Consider the following 16,023-nt stretch of genomic DNA (forward strand, 5'->3'; position numbering starts at 1 on the left):
TGAATTACTCTAAAATTTCAAGGATTTATTTTTAATTCAATTATGATTAATTTTCATTTGTCACTGGCTCTTAATGCTTTATTTTAAAGTGTCTCTCATAGACCCCCTTCTTTCATCTTCTTCCCTTATGCTCTCTGTCCAGTAACTCTGAGTTCTTACATGTTCAAGGTAGGCTTGTGTATTTTTTTAAAGGCAGGCGCACCAAAAAGCACTTTCCTGTGACTATCCTCTGTTTTGTTCATTTATGAGTCCAAATTTTATAGAATTGATTTAAAGAATGTCATATCTTTCTTATTATTGTGAATGGTTTTTAAAATGCTTTCCTTCTGACTCATTTCTGCATACTTTAAAATAATAATATGAATCAAATAAGTATGGGAATAAAATCACATTTACTTGTATCACATTTGATTCCATTTATATGGCAAAGTCTTATTATTATGTTGTTGTTATGAACATGCATTTCATAATACACTTATTTAGATGAATCAGAGCTTATTCATTAAGGTCATTTACTTTTAGAAATATGTAATTTCTTGTGAACACATGTATATAGAAATACATGTGTCTTTTTATAATTTAAGCAGCTTAAAATACAGATAAAATAAATCCAAGATACAAGATAATATGCCTTGCATTAATTTAAATTCATGTGAGTTAAAAGACAATTTGAATATTGTTTCCCATTTTCTACTAGCTTCTTGATCATATTCAGCAGCACATTTACCTTTACATATAATTAAGGAATCTTTTTTAATTCTACTGTAGCTCTGTCATAATGGATACTCTGCCGCAGAATCAGCTGTCATCTATCCCATGTGGTCAAGCGCAGAGGTGAGAATTCTCATTTGTGGGATGACCACTCACAGCTTTAAATGTTTTTACTGTAACTGCTTTTATAAGGTAGCAAGCTAGAGAGAGAGAGAGAAACAGAGAGAAGAAAAGAGTTCTCTCTGCATATTCCCATGTTGTGTGATGGCATTAGTCTTCTTCTGCTGTATTTTTCTAGAATGTGTGTGCGTGTGTGCATGTATGTGTGAGAAATGTCTTGTCTTTGTCCTAATAGCCACTCTTCTCTCCCTCTAGTTTTTTTCTCTATCCTCCCCTCCTATATTTTTCTTTTTCATCAATATCTTCTCTTTCAAAAAATTCTTGATAAATCAAATTTCCAACTTCCTCACTTTTAATATGGTAAAGTTACTTGGATCCCCAACATCAAGGGATCTCATACTTTAATGTCTGTAAGGATTTCCAGAGACACCTTTTAAAAGTACAGATTTCCAGCCCTTACTTTGAGCAGTCCTCTTCCAGTAGATCCAGGGTGAGGCTGAGCATCTCCGAGCCTTCCCCCTTCATATTATGGTGCAGGGGATCAGGGGCAGTATTCCTCTGGGTCTCCCTGCTGTTGCTATGAACAGCGGCTACAGCATCACTAATATTTTTCTTTCTTGTTTTAATTGCATTAATATTATCAACCAGTTAATAGCATTTTCTTAAAATTATGGTCAAAAGCATAGGTGTTTGATTTATAATGGTATCTGCAAACCACTCTTTTACTGAATTAATTTGTTTTGCTTGTATTTCCAAAATTGTAAACGCTGTGAGTTAAGTGAATGCTTTGCTTCAACTACAGGAGAATGTGAAAACACTCCAGGAGAGAGAGGTTGCATATATCAATGCAGACTCATACACAGAAGGTAAATTTTATTTCAGATTGTCATTAAATAGTATACCAGTATTTAAGTCTATCAATTCCAACTCATAAACTAGGATTATCCTCTTTCTATGAGATGCCTCAATAATACCTCCATTTCTCCATTTTACCAGAGAGAACATTATTATGATTCAAATGAATCAATATGATTCATAACTAAGCTATTGATCCTAATTTCTTTAGTATATTTACCATTTGCCTATCTTGGATTACTACTTAAAACTTTAGTACTTTTGACATTCTTCCTGTGGAGCTATTTTTAAAAGTTGGGCTAAAATATTTCATACAGAAATAGTTCCTGTATGTATTGGAACAACTCTGAAATAAGCACCCACTACAAACTTCCTTTTGACCCTGACATGTGGCATGTGCATCTGTAGGCTTTCATCGTATTATGGTTATTTCTAGGTAAGTGTCACAGGACACATGTTAGTTACTGACATGCTCTAGTCTAAAGCCTTCATATTGAATTGAATAAATGAATAAAAACATGAATATTATGGCCTTACCACTTCCTTTGGCAAAGACCCCTAGGTACTGCTGCCGTAATGAGCAATGACCCTTACTTTTACTGCAGGAGCTGCAGCCTTAGCAGCAGAGTCCGCCTCTGCAGTCTCCTATCCTGAGTGTGTGCTGCAGCCTCTCTGGCTCCTGAAGAGTTATTTCCACCTTGTGTTTTAGTTTTAGCCAGACTGTCTGCCTGTCTATTTATCTCCCTACCTATCTGTCTATTCTAAAATTTTATTTATTTCTTTTTACTGAAGTACATCTGATTTGTAATATTAGTTTCAGGTGTACAGCAAAGTTACTCAGTTATATACATATACATATACATATACATATACATATACATATACATATACATATACATGTTTTTAGATTCTTTTCCATTATAGGTTATTATAAGATACTGAATATAATTCCCTGTGCTATACAGTAGGTCCTTGTTGGTTATCTGTTTCATATATAATAGTGTATATCTGTTAATCCTGAACTCCTAACATATCTCTTCCCTTCCCCCTTTCCCCTTGGGTAACCATAGTTTCTTTTCTATGTCATGAGTCTATTTCTGGTTTGTAAATAAGTTCATTTGTATCATTTTTTTGTTTGTTTACATTCCACATATAAGTGATAGAATGTGATATTTGCCTTTCTCTGTCTGACATACTTCACTTAATATGATAATCTGTAAGGTCCACCCTATTTTTAATTCTCCAGGAATGATGCCTTGAATTTGAAATCTGTTATATATTGTTTATAATTAGAAAATAAAGTTAGAATTAAATACAGGTTTGTAGTCCATTTGGAGGTATTAAAATTCTCTCTTATTTATTTTGCAGGCAATTATACTCTCAGAGTTGACTGTACACCCCTTCTTTTCCAGTTGGTATATAAACTGACAGAAGAGGTATGTAAATAGATCTGTTGTAATGATTTCTGATGAGTAGATAAATCAATAACTTTTGTTTTCTAAATTACTAACATTTAAACTGGTGACAGACATAGCTGATTTGTATAAACAAGAAATCAGAACGAGCTTTAATACACTACTTATGTGACATAACTATGAGAACAGTAGTGCTAGTCTCTGTTCTAATAATAGTTCCTAATAATTGTATACATTTGTTAAAATGTGCAGGGTCTATTGTTTCATGGGGCAGAGTCTCTTTGATATAACAGAAAGAATACTGAGCTGGGTTGGGGAAGCCTTGGCTGTGAAGATTGCCTTGGCTATTCATTCATTCATTCATTTATTCATTCAGGAAGTATTTATTGTGTGGTTACTATGTATCAGGTCCTATGAAAGGAACTCTAGCAGCAAAAGTGATAAAAGGACAAGGTTACTGAATCCAAATACTTTGTAATCTAGAGAGGCCACAGACCTGTAAATGAGGACTCATACTTCACTTGAATATTGGATACTATATACAGTGGAGGACAGTTGCAGAAGAGAGAAGTTAAAATCCTAGGGTAGCTGGTGAGGTTGGAAAGCATTAGAAGGTGTTTAGAGAAGGATTAGTGGTTAGGCTGTAAAATGGAAGGATGTGAAAGTGGGGAGAATGTTTCTCCTCAGAGGACACAGGACCTAATAAAGATGTGGATGTGTGAAAGAACATTTCCTGACCTCTGGGTAATGCAATATAACCTCAATGTAAGGTGTTGGTGAAAAAGCTGGTAAGAAACGGGGCCTGACACATAGGCCTAAATGTTCATAAATCTGGTGATGGTGAAATTAAAGAATCTTTAACAAGGTTGTACATTATCATTTTTATTCATTAGAAAAATTACTCTGTATCAGTGCAGTGAATACGTTAAGCTGTAGTAAGTCTAAAAGCAAAATGGAAATAATTCCACATACTTATTTAGTACACAGGAATTTATAAATACTAGTTATTGATGTAAAAAGTACTCTGAAAATGCTACTGCACTCTGAATCTCTAAAAATTATGTGATCTACTCATTGAGTATATGTGTGCTTCATTTAAATAACCCCCATTATAGAATTTAACTGTAGAAATGTTTCTTTCAAGTAGGTATCACTTAGATGACAGTGGGAAGTAAATGTCACATCTCTGTGGTCCTGTTTCCCAATCGCCCTTCATCTTGCCCTGTCCTTTTCACTGTTAGTGTCTTTAACATCTCATCCTCCCAAGTGAGCATCCTCCCATGCCCATCACAACGCCCACCATACTGGGAAGCTTAGGTCCTTGATCCTTTTATTGAAATGTCCCATAAAAACATCTAAAAGCACGCTGAAAAGACAGCCCTTGTTGGGGAATCCTTCTCATGAGATACATTTACTCTCTGTCCTACAGAGGAGGCTCCTGCCTTTATAGGAGGGGTAGTAAGAATTTTAGGGCCAAGAAGGAGAAGCTTAGGTCTATCCCCTTTGTACATTTATTTAATAAGTATTAAATGTGTAAGTGGTTACCATAGTGACAGGATAAATCAAACATAGTTTCTGCTATTAGTGTGTTACCTGTGTAGCCAGGAGAGACTATGATCAAGAATTTTCAAATCCAAGATAGAGATTAAAATCACCAAAGGGTATACAGATAAAAGTGTGGGAAGCAAAAAATAAGTATCTTAGTTTATTATTTTACATGTTGGAATTAAACAGCCTGCTTAATGGGAAATTGCAAATTTTTTCCCATTCTAAAGCCTCTTTTACATTAATTTGAATTTAATTTTCATGCCACTTTAGATACAATATATTTGACTTTCAGAGTTTTTGTTTTAGGTAGTTTTTTAACAGTTTAACTGGGAAATTAAAATGTGTATTTAGAAGTTACATTATCAGGATGAACTAATTAATTGTCCAGAAGAGAAGAGTGAGATTTTATAATCTTGTTTGATTTGATTGTCAGTGGAAGAATCAGACATCATTCATCTGGAGAAATGCTATTGGTTGCTGAGGGCTCAATCCTGAACTGGATGATTTGATTTAGAGACATTTGGCCCATTGGCTTCACCACCAATTCGTCCATCTCTGAGTGAAGGTGGGAATCCTTCTATTTTCTACAAATGTTCTTTGCTAAACACCTGAGCCTTGTTCCACCTTTGGAGCCTTGTGTAAGTCGGTTTACCTTTCTGCACTTGAATATTCTCATATATAAAATCAGTTTGACCAAGACAATCATTATGAAAGTGTGCTCCAGTGTGGTGCCTCAGCATCTGGTGCAGGGTCAGGGTGGTGGACACTGAATAGGCAAAGCTCTAGCTTCCACACATGACCCCACCTCTTCCTCAGCTGAGGAGTGTCTATTGTATTTCTTTTATATAGAAGAAGGTTCCACTGCTGTATACTTCCCCCACCCTTAAAAAATTAAGAAACCACTAGACCATCTCTAAGGTCCCCACTTAGCTCTAAACTTTTCACTACTATATATATATATATACATATATATATATATATATATATATTTTAAATGAGGTTTACAAGGAGCAGTTGTGGGTGATAATCACAAAAACTGTATTTGAAATCTGAAAGCTTGGGTTCTTCTTCTGATTCAGACCTTTTTAAAAAAAATTTCTTACTTTTAGCAAGTCATTTAACTACTTCTTAGCTTCAATTTTCTGCTCTTTGAGGGCACAGAATTAGATTCTTGAAATAGACAGTCTGTATTCTTCAGGTTTCTAGTGTGTTTTAGAAATATTTATTTGTTAGGGGAGCTAGAACAGACAGGGTTTCCACTTCAGCAGTGCAGTTATGTTTTTACCTTTTTATAATTAGAGATTGAGAAATCATTTCATTTGAAAATAAAATGATTCCATTTATTTTTTAGGAAAAGTTTAAAAACCACAGGATTAGATTATAAATTGCCCTTTATTTCTGAAATTTAATATATTTAGTTATACAGATTAAGTGGTACAATGAAGACTGCAGTACAGAATTTCTGTCTCTTATAATATAGTGTGTTAGTTTTCTTTGCTTCATGAAGGAGCTGTATGAATCTCATTAATAACAACACAGTATATCTTTGATAGAGTTCAACTTTTCTTCTTCTTTTTTCCTTTTTCTTCTTAGTCTTTCCAAATTAGGATAATTGTGGTCTCTGACATTTTTCCAGTTAAATTTTTAAAATACATTTTTATTTTTTACATTCTACAATCACTTTTGACTTTTGGAATTAATATAAGATAGAGACAGGTATGCAGACAAAACCAAACACTAAATGATAGTATTTTCTTCTAGGAAGTTAAATGTTGGTTATAATTATGCCAGGGGGTGGGGGAAAAACTTCCTAAGACAGTGGAAACTACTGATAACTTTTAAAAACTAAATCAGTTTATGCGAGTCATGCCTCCTTTCATAGGCATGTCATTATTAACAGAAAGTTTGTTGGCTGTGATTTATTCTGTCTGTGTTCCTATTTTACAGGTTTATTTAATGCTTTTGGTGAAAATCATGACAGCCACATAGATTTTAAGGAGATATCCTGTGGGCTATCAGCTTGTTGCAGAGGACCTCTGGCTGAAAGACAGAAATGTAAGTGTGTTAAACATCACAAAATTTGGAAGCTATACAGAGAAAAAAATTAGCATCCATTCATGTAAAAAATCATCTGATTAAGGCTTGAATTTTCATCCCTTTTGCAAATAGCAATCTCTTGCTAAGGTTTTACTGACGTCAGTGTAAAGGTTCAATCATCTATTCTTTTTTACTGTGGAGTAATTTAAGATCTTTGTTATTAATAATGGTTGATTTTCCAGATAAATGTACAATTCATGATAAATGAACTACATCAGTCATGATGTGTTTGAAAATGTTAAGCATATAGAAAATATTTTCTGGTAGTCTATATAGAAAATTTGTCTTGCTTAACTTGAATTTCAACTTATTTTCTATCACTGTGTATATTGATATTTTATTAGCAAAATTAAATTTATGATAAAACAATTTTATTAAATACTAAATTTATCTTTTAAACCTATCTAAAATATTATGGCATAATTTATAAGCATATTACATTCCTAAATCTTAACCATATTTGTTTAGGAAAATGCAGCAGTTTACATTTAATTGGAACCTAATTCTTACATATTCACTAGGGTCATTATCTCTGCATCTTTCTAAAATACAGCTTCACAAATACTGCATATTTTGGGTATGATACTTAATAGTTCAATATTCTTTAGTAATGTTGTACTGTGATGCACTCGTTAACTTAATAGCATAATTATTACATGGGTGTGTGAAGTAGATAATTATTTAATCTTAAAAATTTAGATTTCTTTTATCTTCCCTGATAGTATACCATTACTCTAACCTGGCTTTGTGATAGATTATTTGTTCACATTAAAGTTCTGGTATTAAAGAGGCTGAAGTCTTTGTTTCTCAATTGAGGTTGTTGTCTTAAATTTTTTTTTAATTTATTTTTTTGCCAGTGGACTAGTGGAAGTTAACCAAATAGACTAACTAGCAATTTTGCTGATATTGATGTTAATTAGCAAAGTGCTGATATTTTGGATTTTTAGCTTGTTGTATATAAACTTCATTGAAGAATTGAAATTGTTCTTAGGCAAAAATATTGGGTGCACATTAATTACATTGGAGAGGCAAAATCTTTATACAGTCATCTCTCATTATCTGCTGAGGATTGGTTCTGAGACCCCCTCAGATACCAAGTCCATGGATGCTCATGTCCTTATGTAAAATGGCATAGTATTTGCATATAATCTATGCACATCCTCTTGTATACTTTAAATCATCTCTAGATTACTTTTAGTACCTAATACAATGTAATTATTTGTAAATACAATGTAAATGATATGTGAATAGTTGTCAGTGCATAGCAAATTCAAGTTTTGCTTTTGAGAAATTTCTGGGAAAATTTATATATATATATATATATATATATATATACATATACATATACATATATACTTTTGATCTATTGTTTATACCTGTGAATGCAGAACCAATGGATACGGGGAGCTGACTGTACCAGCTTTTTGTTGATTCTTAATGTAGATGGAATATTTTCAGCATTGTAAGAATCAACTCTGAAGTGATCAGTTATAAATATTAGAAATTAATTTAAAAGCTTGAATTACCTTCTCAAAATCTGTGAGATATTGTATAGTAACTTGGCCCTTCTTTTTCAGTTTGCAAGAAATTTAACTTTAGATTTAGATGAAGGATAGAGTTCTCTAAGCTGGCTAATTATATAAGGAGAGAGACTTGTGAAGTGTACAGGAATTCCTACAAGTTCAAAGGACTTTAATGACACAATCTCCTCCAAATAAGAACTTAATCCAGAATGTAGTTGTTTGAGGAACTAAGTAATTTCACTAGGGCAGGTTGTAATAAAATGTATTATACTTCAGAATATAAAAGTAACTTTCCTCCATAAGAGTTTCTTTTCTTTAGTTTGCTTCAAGGTATTTGATGTTGATGGTGATGGAGTTCTCTGTAGGGTTGAACTGAGAGACACGTGGTTGCACAGAGGTCTGGAAGGACAACTGCACCGATGATACCCTGGTAAAGTCTGATTGTATACATCTTCTTGCATGTAAACTTCCAACAGGAACATAGAGTGAAGAATTTTTTAAAAGAGGTTGAGAAAAAGATTTCTTTCTACTTCTAGGTTCTATATTATGCTACTCAAAATATTCATAGCCAAAGATGCAAAATTGGGAAGAGAATTTACCTTAGAAAATTTAATAAACTGAATGTATTATGTAAAAAAAAAATGAAACCACTGGAAAATTGTCATAAATTTTTAAGGTAAACAAGCAATCTATTTCTGGAATTAAAAAAAAACAAAACTTGACCGAAAAAATATTTTATACTTCAGCTACTGTCTAATAAAAATGATACCTTCTCTTTCCTAACTACTGATTTGGGTTTCTGGTTTTAAAGGAATTACTTGTGGATCTATCCAACATTGTAGAGACACATAGAATGCACATGACACCACAAAGGTGAGTCTAGCAGAGACTAATTTATTCTTTTCTAAAAATACATTATATTCTGAATTGGTATACATACGTTACATATACATACTTGAATCTCTTCTGCATCATCCCTGCTAAATGCTTATTTGGACCTGTGGTTACAATAACTCCAAGTTGTCCCTAAGGAAAGCCCATTCGACCTTTAAACAACTCCATTAAGTGTTATTTACATAAAAACATTATATTTTATAAGCTAGGCATTTTGTAAAAATTAAGTAGAGACAGCCCTTGCCATCTGTAGTTTATAATCTTTACTTCTCCCAGTTTAATACATTATGGTAAGACAAAACTTATATTGAGCAAAAGAAGCCACAATAAAAGAACACATTGTACAATTTAATTTATATGAAGTTCTAGAACAGAGACAGAACTAATGTTAATAAGTGGTACAGTAGTGATTTTGGAGATGGGTGAGTTAACTGAGAAGGAGCATAGGATATCTGGGATGATGGAAATTATTTTTCATCTCAATCTGGGTGGTGTATATAGTTTTTAAATTTTTTTTTCAATAATATTGGTGAGGGTCTGTCCTAAGTTCTTTAATAGCAGCCAGAATAAGTGTATAATAGCAGAAACAAGCATGTACTTTACAAAGAATAAAGCCTTGAATTTTTTTAGTTTCAAAACATTTATTAAAGATATTATAATAGGTTTGCCTTAATGTCTATGTATCCCTGTGAAACTGAAGATAATCCATATATGTGAGACACATATGAGTTAATTTGACCCTTTCTATTCAAATGTTGACATGTACCAAGTTGCAAATGGTAGGATGTAGACCATAGTGGCCTTACACAGGCTTAGAAAAATAAGTAACATTTTTTTCAATCACAAATCCAGAAGAAATCATCATAGTCTTATTAACTGACACTCAATAGAAATAAATAATAGAAATGAATTTTTCAGGGCTTGATCTTTGTTTGGCAATTCAGATAACCGTCTTCATTTACTTTTCTGCCCAAAACTAAGGTAGCCATTTATATTTGGTATATATGAAAACAGAAACACAGGAAAGTTTCTATTAGGAAATACCTTATGTAGAGATACAATTTCCATCGCCTTTCTTCTGGGTGTTTGATAAGTATGGAGGTTATCATTGCTGTCTATTTTTATATAAGACCGAGTTTCTTCATATGGCTGTACTTTTGAACATTAAAAAAAAAGATCATTTAGCTGCTCCATCTCCGTGTAACCATAATAATGAAATGGTAAAAATTTAGAATAGATTTTGGACCTTTCAACCAAACCTATTACCCATATTCACTGGTGACTAGACGGTGACAATATTACCCATTATTTTGTACCATTACATTGGTGTTAATATACTTCAATGGAAGTTGCATCATGAAAGCCATTAATTACCATCACAGTGCTTTAAAATCTTTTCTTGTAATAAATGGTAATATATATTGAATGAATACATGAATATCATTAATAGTAAATATTATTAAATATCTTTAAATAATAAATCATTAGATAATAAAAATATAATTAAGTAATAAACGCTAAGAACATTATTATTCATCTAGGATTGTTAAGGTGATTGTTCAAAACATGAAGTAAGAAGCATTTGGTTATATTTTTGCCTGCCAAGAAATATTGTCTACTGTATATAAATGTAATTTTTGGTACACTTTGACACCAAAAAAAAAAAAAATACTGCTTTACTCAACTTGTGAAAGTAATGTTACATTTTATTTTGAGGAAATGTTAATATAGATACTCATTTATTATATATATTTAGTTCTTTTAAATCTCTTAAGAAGTCTAATAATATTGCCAGATGTTTTAAAGATCTTAGAAAATTGCTAGGGTCAAAGGGCATAATCCAAAGAGTTTGGAAAAATGCTTTCAAAGTTAGTAAATAGTCCTTTTTCTCTACCCAGAACCTTTTGTGGGTTCTGTTAGTAAACTTCACCTTGAACCAGAAGATACTGTGAGTTATTTCCCAGGTCTTACTGGAGGAAGATTTTTGGTGATAAATTGCCCACGTTATGAGTGACTACTTCAGAGTTTGGTTACTTTTGAACTTATTCTTGCTGGCCTACTTTCGGATGAATACACAGCATCTACATTAAATCATTAGTTTTCTTTCAGACAAATGACCATTGCAAGTTTAATAAAACAAATTTAATTCAAATAATATAAGAAAATGAAGATTTAAGATATTCTTAAATATTGTTTCTCTTTCAGAATGGCCATCTTAACTCTAGAAGAATATCAGATCTGGAGTGTGAAAAATGTTCTTGCCAATGAGTTTTTGAATCTACTTTTCCAGGTATGTTTAAGGTAAATGACAGAGACGGAGGGCAGTGGTACCAGTAGTTCTACATCTTTTCCATTATGTAGTAGTTAGACAACTAGACTACAAAACCATATATTGTCAAAAGAACTGCATTAACCTGTACACCACCAGCAGATGGTAAGTTAGAGCGTGCGTGCTTCTTAGAGTCACAATGTGCATGATAGGAAAGTAGAGTATAGCTGATAATGTTTATCTTAATAACTCATGATAGAGCAGATTGTAGACACATAGAAAAGCATTTAAAATGTAAAAGCCATTATAATTTGCTATTTTTCTTTACTTTTTTTTTAAGACCCTCCCTAACAAGTAAGGCAGTGTGGACAGAGACATAGATCATAAGTTGGCAGCTGTAAATTTTTCACAAAGTATACCATCTTTCCAGTTAGGAGGTTATTTTAGATGCAGAGCTGTTTCTTAATTTTCTTTCTTTCTTTCTTTTTTTCTTTTTTGTAATTTAATTCTTTAGAAGGTCCAATAAAGATTGAAGGAGAAAGGAGGAAAGAAAAGCTGTCAGGGGTGAACATGAAATCATAAAACTTGCCAGATTTTAAGTATTTTTCCAGTTAAAGTAGTTCTTTTTGCTCCAATTTAAAGAAACAACTTATAGTTTCCCATTTTTCATAATTCTTCAAAAATATATGTTGATTTAATAGTATTTTACAGGGGGGAGGGGTGTGAGTAGGGACAGACTGGAAGTTCAAGATTTGTAAATACTGACAGGTATATATAGAATAGATAAACAAGCTTATACTGTATAGCACAGGGAAATATATTCAAGAATTTGTAGTAGCTCATGGTGAAAAAATATGAAAACAAATATACGTATATTCATAAAGGACTGAAAAATTGTGCTGTACACCAGAAATTGACACAACATTGTAAATGGACTATAACTCAGTTAAAAAATAAAAGATATAACTGTTAGAACACTATAAAAAAAAGTAGTATTTTAGATTTTTTTTATTTTATTCTCCTTTTCTTATAAAAGCACCCCTATGAAGATCAATAAGGCTTGATATCTTCATATCTATCATGATCCTCCATTGTGAATACAGAGTAACCTGCCTGTGGCACAGCTATGTTAGAATAAATGAAAATTGAACTCTTCCTGACAGCTAATATCTAATGTATATTTAAAGCATATGAAATCTGATAAGCCTGTGATGCCCATTTAAATCAATCAGTTGCTCCACTGTCAGTTATCTGCCAGGATCTAAGTTGATATGTCTTTATAAAATATAAATACATATAAAAATAATATAAACCTACTATAAACAGAAATGACTTGGTTAGTAATATGAAGATTGAGCAGCTATTTTTATCTCATTTAAAATGATGCCCTCAATTACTTTAAGTTATCATTAATTATATAGATATTTTGACCACTGAAGTTTGTGTCTGAGTCATGTTGCAGCTCTTACATAGCAAAGCATTTTGAACTTTTATATTGCCTTTCCTATTTTCTCATGCTTATCAGGGACTTGCATAGGCACTATTTTTTCTATGACTCTATAAACAGATGTATGCCTGAAATTTTCTTTTGTGTCTCAGGGTTTCTAGCATTATATTACTGACAGATTTTTTATTGGTTAGCAATCTAATTTTTTTCTTGGTATATATAGTCCTTTCAGTCCTTTCAAATATATATATACATATATATATATATATGTATATATATACTACATATATATATATGTAGTCAGTTTTCAATTTTGTGTCAATTTCTGGTGTGCAGCACAATGCTTCAGTCATACATGAACATACATATATTCATTTTCATACTCTTTTTCACCATAAGTTACTACAAAACTTTATTGGATATAGTTCCCTGTGCTATACAGTATGAACTTGTTTATAAATTGGGAGTTTGAGATTTCCAGGTACTAAATATTAACATTACATTTTATGATGCTCACTTTATCCCATATTCAGACATGCTTTTAAAACTTTATTTTCACTTAATATATAAGCAAGCAGGCTTACTCTAAATTGTTTTATTTTCTGTCTGTTTCTAAAATAGAATTAGCTAATAAATTCAGTGATAAAAGCTTGAATTATACTTTTATTTTATTTGCCAAGATCCCACTCCTGGCTGACCATTTTGGGTATTTAAGTATAAAGTAAGTAAATGTCAGTAGAATTAGGAAACCATTCCTGTGGTAATATTATTTTCAGTCCTTTCAAATAAACTCAGTGCCCAATATTTTGCAGAGGAAGCATTCTAAACATGACCAGGATCTTCTATCTTATACGTTTGTCAGAAAGTATCAAATGTTAAACAGTTTGATAAACAGAATAGTGCACCACACTGACCCCTACCTATATCCATGTTCTAATCCTGAAATCTGTGAATATGTTATTTTACATGGCAAAGGGTATTTTGCAGATGTATCAGGTTAAGGACTCTGAGACAGGGAGATTAGCCTGGATTATCTACATGGGCCTAGTCTAACAACAGGAGTCCTTAAAAATTGAAAATCTTTCCCAGATGTGGTCAGAAAGATATGACTTTGGAAGAAGGATTAGAAAGCTGTAAAGCTGTTAGCTTTGAAGATAGAGGAAGGGTCATGGGTAAAGAAATGTGGGTGAACACTAGAAGCCGGAAAAGACAAGGAAATATATTCTTCCTTTGACTTACAGAAGGGCATACAGCCCTGCTGACATCTTGATTTTTAGCCAAGTGATACCTGTTCCTGACTTGACCTACAGAATCATAAAATAATAAGTTTGTGTTGCTTTAAGCTGCAAAATTTGTGATAATTTGTAACAGCAGTGATAAAAATAAGTATAGGGGAGGTAATCCAAATTTATGGATTGGAGGGTTCAACATTTTAAAGATGTCAGTTCCCCTTCAACTGATTCAAAGATTTATATGTGCACATCAAAATCCCCAAAACTTAATTGTTGTTACTGTTTCTTTGTAGAACTTGACAAGCTGATTCTAAATACATAGAGAAGCTTGAAGAGCCAACAATAGCCAAGCTGATATTAAAGAACAATGTTAAAGAACTTATTATAAAACAATATTAAGTCTATGTGATAACTACCTAAAGTTAGACATATAGACCAATGGAACAGTATTGAATTAAACCCTGTACCATACATGAACAGTAATTTTAGATAGATTATAAATCTAATAAATTTGAAACAAAAAGCAAAGCATCTGGGGGAGGGTAAAGCTCAGGTGGAATGTGTGCTTAGCATGCATAAGGTCTTGGGTTCAACTCCCAGTACCTCCATTAAAATAAATAACCTAATCCCCCACCAAAATAAAGCATCTAGAAAATAGTGTAGGAGATATTTTAATGACTTTGAAGCGGCAAAGAGTTCTTAAACAGGACACAGCACTAAACATAAAAGAAGAGTTTTAAGTTGGACTTCAGTAAAATTAAGAATTATTTTTATCAAGAGATACCATTAAGAAAGTGAAAAGCCACATGGTGCGAAAATATATTTGCTATATCTATATCCACCAAAAGACTTGTATCTAGGGCATATAGAGAACAAAAACCAGTGGAGAAAAAGGCAAAACCTCAATATTAAAATGTGCAAAAAAATTGAACAGGTGCTTCATAAAAAAAAAGAAAAATCCAAATAAGCTATGAAAAGTGGCTGAGCTCGTTAGTAATAATAAAAATACGTACTAAAACCACACTTGGAACACCATTAGACATCCACTAGAATAGTTAGTTGTTAAGTGATATGAAGCATTGGTGAGGGTAACATGCAATGGGGACTCTTACACATGGCCAGTGGGAATATAAATTCTTACAAATAATTTGAAAGTAGGCTTTTTGAATGAAAGTTATATATGTATATGTGTGTGTGTGTATATATGTACACACACACACATATACATACATACAAACACACACTCCCTGTGTACCCTTCAGAAGCTTCTACATCAGAGCACAAAAGGACATCCAGAAAATTCTCATAATCACTATTTGTTATAGCCCCAAATAGAAAATGACCCAAACACCTGTCAACAATAAATACATAACCATAAGTGGTGGCACATGCATACAAGTTGTATACTTTAAAGCAATAAAAATAAATATACTAGTTTACAGAAAACACTAGTGGATGAATCTTACATAATGTTGAGTGGAATGTACAGGACTAAAAATTTCAAAAGCAAAAAAACCAATCCATGGTGGCTGAATTTAGGATGGTGAATCCATCAAAGGGGTGCCATAGTATCTGGGAAGAAACCCAAAGTGGAACAGCAATGTTCTGTTTCTTGACTGGATGAAGGTTACATAGATGTGTTTACTTTGTGAAAAATCACTGAGCTGTATACTTAAGATATGTTCACATGTAAGCATGTATATTATATTTGCATTTTTTAAAAAAAATGTTTGCTTGCAAAAAAAGATATCCAAAGCCTAAGTATTTATCAGTAGGAGAATGGATAAAACAAATGATAGTATATTCAAACAATGGAATACAATTCAACAATAAAAAAGAATCAACTACTGATACAAGGATGAACCTCAAAAGCCTAATTTATACATTTCATTGTCAGGTAAATTTTAACTCA

The 16,023-nt window shown here is 32.3% G+C and overlaps 2 protein-coding genes across 2 annotated transcripts in view; both read left to right on the forward strand.

Moving 5' to 3' along the window:
• LOC140693668 (uncharacterized) overlaps nucleotides 1-16,023 on the forward strand; it is a 180,228-nt gene that overhangs the window by 81,369 nt on the left and 82,836 nt on the right. The gene's annotated exons all lie outside the window — the stretch shown is intronic.
• LOC140694132 (N-acetylated-alpha-linked acidic dipeptidase 2-like) overlaps nucleotides 1-16,023 on the forward strand; it is a 39,600-nt gene that overhangs the window by 1,135 nt on the left and 22,442 nt on the right. Inside the window, exons 3-10 of the mRNA XM_072957555.1 lie at nucleotides 769-834; nucleotides 1,634-1,697; nucleotides 3,055-3,122; nucleotides 5,083-5,214; nucleotides 6,597-6,704; nucleotides 8,589-8,699; nucleotides 9,081-9,142; nucleotides 11,369-11,453. Of these exons, the coding sequence (XP_072813656.1) occupies nucleotides 769-834; nucleotides 1,634-1,697; nucleotides 3,055-3,122; nucleotides 5,083-5,130 (246 nt within the window). The 3' untranslated portion in view covers nucleotides 5,131-5,214; nucleotides 6,597-6,704; nucleotides 8,589-8,699; nucleotides 9,081-9,142; nucleotides 11,369-11,453. The remainder of the gene's footprint in view (nucleotides 1-768; nucleotides 835-1,633; nucleotides 1,698-3,054; nucleotides 3,123-5,082; nucleotides 5,215-6,596; nucleotides 6,705-8,588; nucleotides 8,700-9,080; nucleotides 9,143-11,368; nucleotides 11,454-16,023) is intronic.

This window comes from Vicugna pacos, unplaced genomic scaffold (assembly GCF_048564905.1).
Source record: "Vicugna pacos unplaced genomic scaffold, VicPac4 scaffold_20, whole genome shotgun sequence".
Taxonomy (NCBI): Eukaryota; Metazoa; Chordata; class Mammalia; order Artiodactyla; family Camelidae; genus Vicugna; species Vicugna pacos.